This window comes from Nicotiana sylvestris, chromosome 12 (genome assembly GCF_000393655.2).
Source record: "Nicotiana sylvestris chromosome 12, ASM39365v2, whole genome shotgun sequence".
NCBI classification, from domain to species: Eukaryota; Viridiplantae; Streptophyta; class Magnoliopsida; order Solanales; family Solanaceae; genus Nicotiana; species Nicotiana sylvestris.
In genome coordinates, this window is record NC_091068.1 from 105778223 (window position 1) to 105789704 (window position 11482).

General features: G+C 33.1%; 1 protein-coding gene across 1 annotated transcript; it reads right to left on the minus strand.

The window, feature by feature from the left end:
- Nucleotides 1-3104: 3104 nt before the first annotated feature.
- Nucleotides 3105-6229, minus strand: LOC104219566 (short chain aldehyde dehydrogenase 1-like). Its single transcript, XM_009770262.2, has 2 exons — nt 6143-6229; nt 3105-4028 (listed from the first exon to the last, which is right to left on the minus strand). Exons 1-2 carry the CDS (start codon nt 6178-6180, stop codon nt 3224-3226), a joined length of 843 nt encoding a protein of 280 aa, XP_009768564.1. The 5' UTR covers nt 6181-6229; the 3' UTR covers nt 3105-3223.
- Nucleotides 6230-11482: the final 5253 nt, after the last annotated feature.

The following is an 11482-nucleotide window of genomic DNA, read 5'->3' on the forward strand; positions in this document are numbered from 1 at the left end:
ACATGTGAGCTGACATCGATTGGATCTGCAGCCGAGACTCCATCGAGATTGATCGGGGGCACGTCGTTCTCGGGTTCTACGTTATCATTTTCGCCGTGGTGGCTGAAATCATTGTCAACGTGTAGGGATGCTGATTGAGAGTTCAACATTTTGATCCTGGAATCAAAGACACTCCAAAGAACAAGTGTAAAATAGTGTTTGTTATAGAAATTTGTATCAAATAACCACTATTATCCTTAGCCCCCACAGTAGGTGCCAAACTGTTTACCTTCAAAATCAGATAACAATGAATTTATAGTTTTAAGGATACGTGATCTAACTTGATACAAATTGAGGAATCAGATTAATATTGAAATTAATGACAAATAAGTAAATGCAAACCACACAAGTTGAACAATTTTTGGCCTTGAAGGTTGGTCACCCTCGAGTCAAAAATGCCTTAATCGACATCGGAGCAGAATGATGAGATAATAAGAACTAGTAATAACAGTATATTGTTTTGGGATGCGTGTTACAATGCGTCCAATGAATTATCAGGCCCCTCTTTATATAGTAGAGGGTCCTACTCTAGGTACATTTCTATAAAAGGTAAAAATCTCTTGATTTGCTAATTGTCGGTTCCTTGTCGATATGCACCAAGATTCCTGCCGTAATATCCGTCCGATCGCGTATATTTCGATCTTCCGTTTTTTATTTCCGAGCTCGCTCGAGGGTAAGGTCAATACCCGACTCAACGTTCCTTGAAGGCAGTTCTTCTGACTTCAGGTTCTAACTCAGTAAGACTCGAGGTCAATCTCCAATCCGTGGTCGCCACGTTCTAAGCCATATCTACCAAGTTGTAGTCAAGCTCGACTTCGACAGTATAGAAAATGATTTCAACTAGCGAGATAACTTGTATAGGATTCGATTTGTCCTTTCTTTTTCTTTTTTTCTTTTTCTTTTTTTCCTGGTTTATGAATCCACAAGTTCATAAGGATTTGCATCAGAAAGTTTCTCATAAAAAGTAAATACTTTTACAGCCATGAAAACATTCCACACATGCATAATATGAAAGCCACTGATTTAACTAGCTTAATTTGTAGCACTGAACTCACTATTTCTTTTCAGTATAATCAGGACTTACTATAAATATATATTTTCAAAAAATAAAAATTCAAATATACATATAGTCCGAGTTAGTGAATGCGCTCGCACTCCTTACCGACATAGGGCATATAACGGGGATCATCGTTACAGATTCTAAGATGGAGTATTATTCTACACGAGTTTAAGTTCTATGCATTAATTAATAATATAAGTAATAGTTATACGTCATAGTTACGCAATCAAGTTACTATTAATGCAAGCATTAACTGATAATCGGATAAAAATGATAACTAACATCTGGTTAAAATTCACTATAAAATTTAAGAAGAAATATCTATTGTCATTTATAAATTAAGTCCATTCATCACATGAGAAAGAAAATCTGAAAGAAAGATTTTATGACATTTCTTGTTACTAGAGTAGGTGAAGTCTTCATGTCCCTCTAATGACTTCTAACAGCTTGTTTGAATGATTATTACCTATTGTATTGTATTGTATTGTATTATTATTTTAAATATGATATTTATTTTGATAGTTACTTAAATTTTATTGTATCGTATTGTTAAATCTATAGTTATGTAACTGTGAAAAGTAACACTTTATTTAACAATCGATTTGGTGTGGTCGCATCGTTACCTTATTTTTTTTCTCCCATCTTACCATTTTTTATTATCAAATAATTATATTTTATTATATATCCTATCGTTTATATATTAATTCGAGTGATTTTATTTTGTGTCTTACACTAGTTGTGTGAGACCTCTTTTTATCTCATATTTGTGGACTCATATCTTATATATTTGGGTCCATAAAATTTTGGGACCCACACAGTTGTGAGACAAAAAAGAAGCCTCACACAACTAGTGTCAGTTGTGTGAGGCACAAAATAAAATTTTCTAATAATTCTACCTTGTACTCTATTATTGTAAGTTTATTCTGCACATTGTTGATGCGTGATATTATGAAACGACAAAAAACGATACAATTTATCCAAACATTATATTCATTAAAATAATATTATACAATATATTATAATATAATATGATACATTACAAAACGATACGTAACAACCCTCCAACCAGATGTAGTAAAGTTCTAATGGATGTGTTTGGTTCCCAAATGTCTCTATCCTTGTTGGCATTATTGGCCAGAATAATGACAATATATGTCACTTTGGTGAAAGGGTGGTGTGGAAAAACTGATTGAGCTAGCTTTTGGAATTTTGTTTCCCAAATATAGATAAAACGAACACTGTGAAGTTTGGAGCATAAGTGAGATGATTAATGGGTGGGCACTATTTAGACATCAATATCACATGCTCTATTTAATGTATAGAAAGTTTGCAGAGATACGTTACTTGTCGGTGCCTCTGCCAACAGTCTTGGAATAAATACAGGGCATTTTCACGTTTATGTCACACCTCATCTTCACATCTGCATGATCGATCTTATGATATTGGCATTATCTTTCCATTTCAGTAATTTTATACATACTTGGCTCACAATCTTCTGTGGATGTCAATATTTTGCCGGCCTTTGAACATTTGAATTTGACTAACATAAATATTTTTTTTTATGTCTTAACTCTTAAGTTCGACCAAGTTCAATCTTTAATCTGACTAGATCAAGATATTAAAAAGGAGTTAATTAGTTCGACATAAAGCTTATATAATTGTTCAATTTATAATTCAAAAGGGCAAGGCAACCCAATGCATAAAATATTCTGTGTTAACATAGGGTCTGGAAAGGGCCGCACAAAAGGTTAGAACCATTTCAACTATGATAGAAAGACATTTGTTTTGTTGCCAAACCCTTCGCTTTTCTTTTGACTCAAAGTAGGTCGCGATTGTTGTATTTTACTCAGTCGGTGGAGAAATTCGACATCTTTCTCCCTATATTTTAACTGACAAATGTCTTTGAGCTAGCAATTAACAACATGGGACATAAAATAGAAATAGTTAGCTTACGCTTGATTTGCATATTAAAAGGCTATACAATATGAAACACCAGCCAGACAAATTGAAATAAAAATTCTTTAAATAGTAATACCAATGGCAATAAACATAACAATCTTTGGTTCCACAAAGGAAAATGAAAAACTTAATGAGAAATAAAGAACGAAGAAAACTTAATAAAAACTACACTGAGGAAAATAATACACTTTGGATAGTTTTCATGTAAGCCTGATTAGTAGTACTATAACCTCCATCAATCACAAGATTAAGTCCACTAACAAACTTAGATTCATCACTAGCCAAATACAACGCCGCCTCCGCCACATCCTCCGCCGTCGGCACCACCCCTTTTAAATTCGCCGACGAGCAAATAATTCCATCAACCACACTCTTACCTGCTCCCATTGCCTTAACTAAAAGTGGTGTAGCCACAGCACAAGGAGAAACACAATTAACCCTAATCCCAAATTGACCTAATTCAGCACATAAATTCTTTGTTAATCCAACAACTGCATGTTTTGAAACAGTATAAGAATGTGGTGATTCTCCTGCATTAACAGAAGCTGCACTTGAAGTAAAAAGAATAACACCCTTTTTAGCTGGGATCATAACCCTAGCAGCATATTTAGCTCCAAGAAATGAACCATAAACATTAACATCAAATACCCTTTTGAAATTTTCGTTATCCGAATCGACTATATTAAAATCAAGATTTCCTGGAATTCCTGCGTTGTTGAACATGATGTCGAGTTTGCCATACTTGGAAATTGTTGTGTCAATGAGATTTTTAACGTCCGAGTCACTTGTTACATCACAATGGATGTATGTAACATCATTTGGATAGTTGAGACTTTCGCAAAGAGATTGGCCTATATTGTCTTGAACATCTGCTATAACAACTTTTGCTCCATTTTGTAGAAAAAGTCTAACTGTACTTTCTCCAAAACCACTAGCTCCTCCAGTGATAATGGCTACTTTGCCTTCTAATCTGCATTTCAAGAATTTATCACATTAATGAGTCATATAGAAGAAAAAAAAACCTATGTACGATTAGAGTTAGAGCCCGAATTTTAACTTTATAGGTTCTGAATTTTAGAACGACGTTTTCAATAATTAGGTGTTATATTTGATATTTGTATATATTTAATGAGTTTATTAATATAAATATACTGTTTGATTGAGTAAAAGCTATTGGGTTCGGATTCAACTAAACTCACATTCGAGCTTCTAGCTCCGCCCCTATCTACGGTGCATATATATATATATATAATATATATGTTTGATTGAGTAAAAGCTATTTTGGCCATTCTCATCCCTACCATTAACAAAGTTAGCAAAATTATCTCTAACCCTAACGTCCCTCCACTATGGCAGCTGACCCCATCAATTTTATCCATGTCAGCTGCCATGTCATCGACCTCACCAAATTAAAACCCTAACATAAACGACCCCCACTCCTCACCTCTCCACCCTTTCTCTCATCTTCTCTCCCTCACCTCATACCAAAATCGCCGGAAACCATGGCATTTGTCATCACTAAAATCGCCGGAAGTTCATACATATTTGAGAGACCAAAAAATTTGTCATCACTAAAATGCAGTTTATGTTACTAACACAAACCTAGCAAGGCATCGAAACTTGACATCATTATGATTTGAACTTTAACACCATAAGTATCTTCCCAATTCAACAAAGTACAGATTCTAGCACTATTTTGCAGTCAGAAAGCAATTAAAAGCATTCAAATAACGAATAAGAAAGAACAAACAGAAGTACAAGAAAATGGTAATATCACTACTCTGCCTCAACATCACTGCCAACTGATGTTGGTTAAAACAACAAAGAATAAATCACTTAACTAATCTACTTTAATAAGCTTGATAAACATGTTCACTCACTCAGTGAAATATTTTTATCTAAAGAAAGTCCATCAAAAATCATAATGACAATTCTACGAACTTTTAAAAAATGATAGGCATAGCAAAGTATAGAACATCAAACATAGATTTGGGCATACCAAGTTGTTCTTAAGCTTTAAAACCAGAATTTGATCAATAATTTTCAGCCTCAACATTATATTCAAGTAACATAAAATGAACTTCAACAACTTCTGAAGAACAAGACAGACCCATTAGGTATTCTTCTAAGCTTTTCCAAATCTTTTGTATGGTGATTTTAGTCTCCTTTCAAATATATCTCCCAAATCGGTACTAACCAGCCGCCATTAACACCACCATTAATTGACAGACCCACCTTCTTCGCATAAACCCCCCACCGTATCTCCTCCATTTTTTTCATATTCTCATCCACAGCAAAACAATGAAGAACCAAACAGAATAAAATGAAGAACAAACCAAAAGAAAGAACAGACCCCGATATCAGAGTGACTCTTTTGGCGGTGTCTATAGCTTCTTATTTTTTCTGAATGGGATTGGAAAGAGGTGATAGTGAGAGGTCAGCTAAAGAATTCAATCAAATAAGTATTTTTATGTGGGAAGAAGAGATTAGAACATTCTCAGGTGATTGAGGGTGGGTGATATAATGGGATTGGGTAGAGATTCCAAGATTAAGCAATCAAATCGATGAACGGAAAATTTAATACTTTGAGAATTCGAGGAAAATAGAAATAAATAGCACTGAAATTAAAATTGAATAGAAGAGAATCACTGCAATCATGAGTGAGAGAGAGAAAGAGAAAATGGAAGGAGAAAGTAGACGAAGAGGGGAGCCAGTACCGTGGCGGTTAGTTTTACCCACCGAAAATTTTCCGGCAAAATGCCATGGTTTCCGGTGATTTTGTATGAGGGGAGGGAGAGAACATGAGAGAAAGGGCGGAGAGGTGAGGAGGGGGGGTGTTTATGTTAGGGTTTTAATTTGGTGGCGTCGATGACATAACAGCTGACATGGATAAAATTGATGGGTCAGCTGCCACGGTAGGAAAACATTAGGGTTAGGGGATAATTTTGCAAACTTTGTTAATGGCAGGGACGAGAACGGTGGAACAGTATAACGGGTGGCACAACAACCAATAAACAATAGTAAAGGGGCAATGAAATATGGAACTAGAATTGAAAGAGGAAAGTATTAAAGAAATTAGCTTACCTTCTGCTTGTGGGAGCTAGAGGAGAGCAGCCATTCATTTTGAACAGATTTCTTGGAAATAACAGAGGAAGTTCTAAGCCAATGAGATTTCATTTGTCCAAAAAAAAAGCAATTTATAGGGGAGCAAATGAGGTACCCTTTGACTTTTCAAACATGAGAAATGGTACGTTATTATTGTAGGATTTGGGCCTAGGGGTAAGTGAAGTTTTTGCCAATTTCAATTGGGAATTTTTCCTATATATATATTTTAGGATAGGAACTTATTAATTTATTTTCTCTAGGTTTTGTAGTTTTCAAAAAGTATCTAGGTTTTTTTTACAAATTGTATACATTCCTCCCTTAAAAATCTCTTATCCCATTATCAATGTCTTTAATTAAGGGATTCAATTATATCCTTTCCTTTTTTTTACACTTCTCCTCATTTCATGCTTCCTAATTTTTTCAATACGCATATCTCCTCTTCTCTCTCTCTTCAATAGTTGCACGTCTTCAGCAAGAATCTACTAACTTTGCTTCAACTGTTGAATGATTTTTGTTGGAACCTTCAAATAGATTAATGTCATATTCTATGTTCCTATTATCCTTATAATATTAGGAAAGTGATACCTAATCTAACAAATCCAATAACACAAAAACTGCTTTCCATAACAGCAACCAAAAAGAAATTTTTTCTTTGCAGTTAGAAATATATACACATGACGTAGAATGTCATGCGATGACAAAAAAAAATCAGTTGCAATTGCTCATCACCATATACAATTATCATACATTTGTAATAAAATTTCTGCAAAAATTATAATACAAATACAATTATGATACAATCGTGATACAATTCTGATCTTCCTCATCTTCTTCATCTTCTTCAAGTTTCAATCACAACTCTAAACTTAAATTCTGAAACAATATTGTATTATATATTATTTTAGATATTGATATATCAGATACAAATCAAATACAACTTTAATACAATTGTGATACAATTATGAAACAAATATGATACAATTATAATACAATCGTGATACAATTCAAAAACTTTTCTTCTTCGAGTTTCAATATGAAATTTTACCTAAAAACAACGCTAAACTTAACCAATCTCCCTCAAAATTGAGATATAAACTCCAAGTTATATTCTCAATTGTTTGCAGGAGCACCCAATTCAAACAAATCAAAAATTCATAAAACACAGATGTTGAATTCAAAGCTTCAATGTTTTTTAATGTTTGTCAATGGAGAACTCTTTGCTACTGATATTTTAGAGATAATGTCAATGAATTTGTGTGAAAAGGATGAGATTTGGGTTAATTTATATAAAAGAAAGAAATATTTCAAAATCTTTTTAAAAATGGGATGAAAACGTGATTTTAGGGGCTTTGTATAACTTAAATACATGAGAGTGAGAGGGGGAGGGGGGGCTAGCGTGGGGGAGGTGAGAGGGAAGAGTTGTATTAGTTACATCCTAGTTTTAAGGATGCTCTCTTTATTAAGGTTTTATATATAAATAGTAAATATAGATAGAGAATATAATTTTTATGGAACCTAAAGAAAAGTGGTAAATAAGTTTCTATTATAGTATAACTAGTTAAATTTCCCATTTCAATTTCAGTTGGCGTCAAAAATTATTTATATTTGTTAGTCGAAAAAGTATATAATTTTTGTATATAACATAATGTGTATATATATATATATATATATATATATATATATATATATATATATATATATATATATATATATAAATATACATTTTTTGTTATTATTTTGAAAGTCAAAGTGTCATTTTCCTTACAGTTTTCCAGCAGGTTATTGGCAACATGCTTTGTTTCTAAAATGCCCTGGGCCAGCTGGATCCACTTTGCTTGATTAATTCGTTCAATGTACATTAACTTAAATAGTCGCTCATCAAATTACTTAAATTATAAATAATATATATAATAATTCTTGTATAATATATATATATATATATATATATATATAGCCGTATAATAATCGATGTATAATTAATTTATATATACGGATTAGGAAAAATATAACAGTAAATATTACGTTAGTTATCTTTTAGTGCTCCAAGTGGTGAAGACGACTTTTAATTTACGTGTCCCACTAGTCTAAGAAGTTTTCTATTGTATTTTTTAGCAATATTCTAACATAGAGGTAAGACTATGTTATTATTAATTTTTCTAACGTTAAGGTAAAATAGATACTTATATTAGATGGAAAAACTTCTTTGAGTTCCGTGAAACTCAGTGAAGTTATGGTAACCATGTGAAGAATCAAATTGTTTTTTTCTTTCTAAAACAGGTTTGTGGTCTAATTGATTTTTGGTTGAAGTTTCACATAGATCAAACAGATTAAAAAGAGTACAAATAAAGAAAAGACGACGGGATCCCTTAAACTTATATCTAAATGATTCGAATAGTATAACAAAATTCGTAAGCTTCTTGCTTAAACAGTAGAAAAGGCTCAATATTTTATAAATAAAAAAGAAGATGATGAAGACGAAGAAAGACTCAATGTATTCATCGTCAAATAATTTTTCTCGTTAGATAGTATAGGAATGTTGAATAGAAAGGTTTTTTTGTTGTTGTTTTCCATCAAAATTTTGAAAATAAATGTTTTAAATGCTCTTTAAAAGTAAGTACATAGATCCGAAACATATAAAATATGGTTACTTAATCTTATCGTGGCCCAAGCTTTATTGTGAAAATTAGCAAACACAACCAACGGCAAGAGATGGAATACCATAAACAAAAAAGTGTACCTATTAAAAATGTGAATGTGGTATCATTTTTTTTTTTAATTTCCCATTTATTTTGCCATGAAGACCGAGTCGGGTTGAAGTGTGAGCTGGGGATCAGATTGAGTTGGCAAATTGTTGGTGAAGTTAATGCTGGTACTAATTGAAGAGATAACAAAACTTAAAGCAATACAATGGCAGATCCAACTACTACCTAAACGGGCAGCATGTCTCACTCGCATAGATTGCAATTTGCCCATGTGCTGCTTAAAGACTAGTCCCTGTAGGCTGTGGTACAGCTCTCGTTCATCAATCATACATGAAAATAGTGTTGGGAAGAAACGCTCTATAGAAATCATATTCATGCTAATAAAAACGGAATAATAGCGTAGAGATACAATAATCAATAAGAATAAAAGAGTGACAATGACTCCAAAAAATTTATGTGAAAAACTCTTAGTGTTGCTTGAAGACCCTGTAGGCGTAGTAGTACAACTCTCGTTCATTAGCCAAGCGTCGCATTAACTTTTCCATATACAATTTAAATAGAAGAAAATAATTTTACAAGTATTTCTTGTATTTTATTTATCGATCTCATGTGTTACCTCTTTACCAATTTCATGTGAAGATGGTTAATATAATTGTGAAAATAACATTCGTAATGGGCGGAAAATTCATCTCTCCCACGAAATTAAACGACCCTCCTTCCAGTGTGATTTTTCTTTTATTTCTCATATTTACCTTTCTAAATTGGTGCAGATAGTTGAGAAAAATGGATAGTCATGTTTCACCTAAAATTAATATTTAAAAAGAAATTGTGGATCGACAATTTGATATTTTTGGGAATACATATGCAGTACTAAAACGCCCATAAAAGTTAAATATGAAGACTTTTTCAAACAAGTACATAGTGCATCTTGCATATTTTTCCTTTAAAATTCATCTTTTCATCTTTCCATTCAAAAAGTGAACGGGGCACATACATATTTAGGGGATTCATCTTTCTTTCCATTCAAATGGTGAATGAGACATGACTTACATATTTATTATATCTTCTAATTAAAATTGTGTCTCAACATTTAGATGGTGTTGTGTTCCAGTTTCTAATTACATCCTTTTGTATGGGTCGAAATCTGACCAAATAAGAATCTACGTGAAAGAGGAACGGTAAAGGCATTTGGGACGAAGTCGTATTCATACAAAGCTATAGCGACGAGCATCTCGGCTAAGGCCGAGGTCGTTACTACTTGTACGAAGATTTGGATGTTGCGGTATTTCAAAGGGCCAATCTGTAAAATAGCAAAATGACTTAAGTACTATGGCTAATGACCGTTGAGTAAAGGAGGTGATGGAATATATGAGTCCACCAAACTATATAGAGACCAGGTCCTATATAGGTTTCCACAGATAATACTAATGCAACAGTAAGTAAATAGAACATGGAACTTTTACGTGGAAAAATCCCTGCTCAACGGGATAAAAAACCACGACCTATACTGGTAGAATTTCAACTTCACTATGAGCAATCTTTAGATTACAACCTATGCAATCTAGGAATTAAACTCTTAATCCCTCCATAACTTGTAATACACCTATCACAAGCCACTTTTCAATATACCTATTACAAAGACTTCAACTCATGACTAACTCTAGTCACGACACAAACATTAAAGATTTATGATTTTCAAGAGGTTCCTAAAGAAGCTTCTAGATAAGCAAAGTAGGAATTACAATGAAGAACAATTACAAAGTTACAACTCAACTAAGGACATACAAGAGACTTGTTGTAGGAACTGGTCCGTAGTAGTATTGTACTTTGTTCTTGATGCACTTGAGAATTGAATGCTTGAATAAATTCTCTAAGGGGTCGTTTGGTAGGAGGTATTAGAAAAAATAATACAAGCATTAGCTCTATACATTACTAATACCTTGCTTGGTACATTTTTTCAACATGTGCATACTTGGTATTATCCTATGCATTAGTAATGCATAGAAAACCATGGCATTAGTAATACCAAGGCTATTAATGCATGCATTAATATGTTTAAAGACAAAATTGTCCTTAAAGTCCTTTAAAGCTAGAGAATATGGAGGACATTTTTGTAAACAACTATTTTTCTTAAAAATTATGCAATGCATTATAATTTTAATACACCACATCAAATAGTAGATAAGAAATAATATATGCATAACTAATGCTTGCATTACTAACACATGCATTACTAATCCATGCATTACTAATTCATGCATTACTAATACACCTTATTCCGCATTATTCTGATACATCCTACTAAACCACCCCTAAGTGTTCAAGTGATGTTTTGTTGTAATGTTCTTTGTTAATACAACTTGGATGACATCACTTGAATGATGTAAGCACTTGGTTGGTCAATGGGGAGAGACTGTTGCACTGTGCTACATTGTTTGTGTGTACAGTGCAGGCTATCACTTTCCAGCTGTAGACAGTTGATTTCGCACTGTTGTCAGGGAAACACAAGGGGATCAGGTCCCTATGTTGATTTGTTATCTTCTGAAGTCATAGCAACTCACATTTGCTTGAGTCCATTGATTGAGTTGTGTACCAAGTGTGTCAGGTACCTTATCTG

Coding starts and splice junctions, on each gene's coding strand:
- LOC104219566 (XM_009770262.2), bottom strand. CDS start 6,180: ATGAATGGCTGCTCTCCTCTAGCTCCCACAAGCAGAAG. Junction 4,029..6,142: donor CTAGCTCCCACAAGCAGAAG/GTAAGCTAATTT, acceptor CTTGAAATGCAG/ATTAGAAGGCAAAGTAGCCA.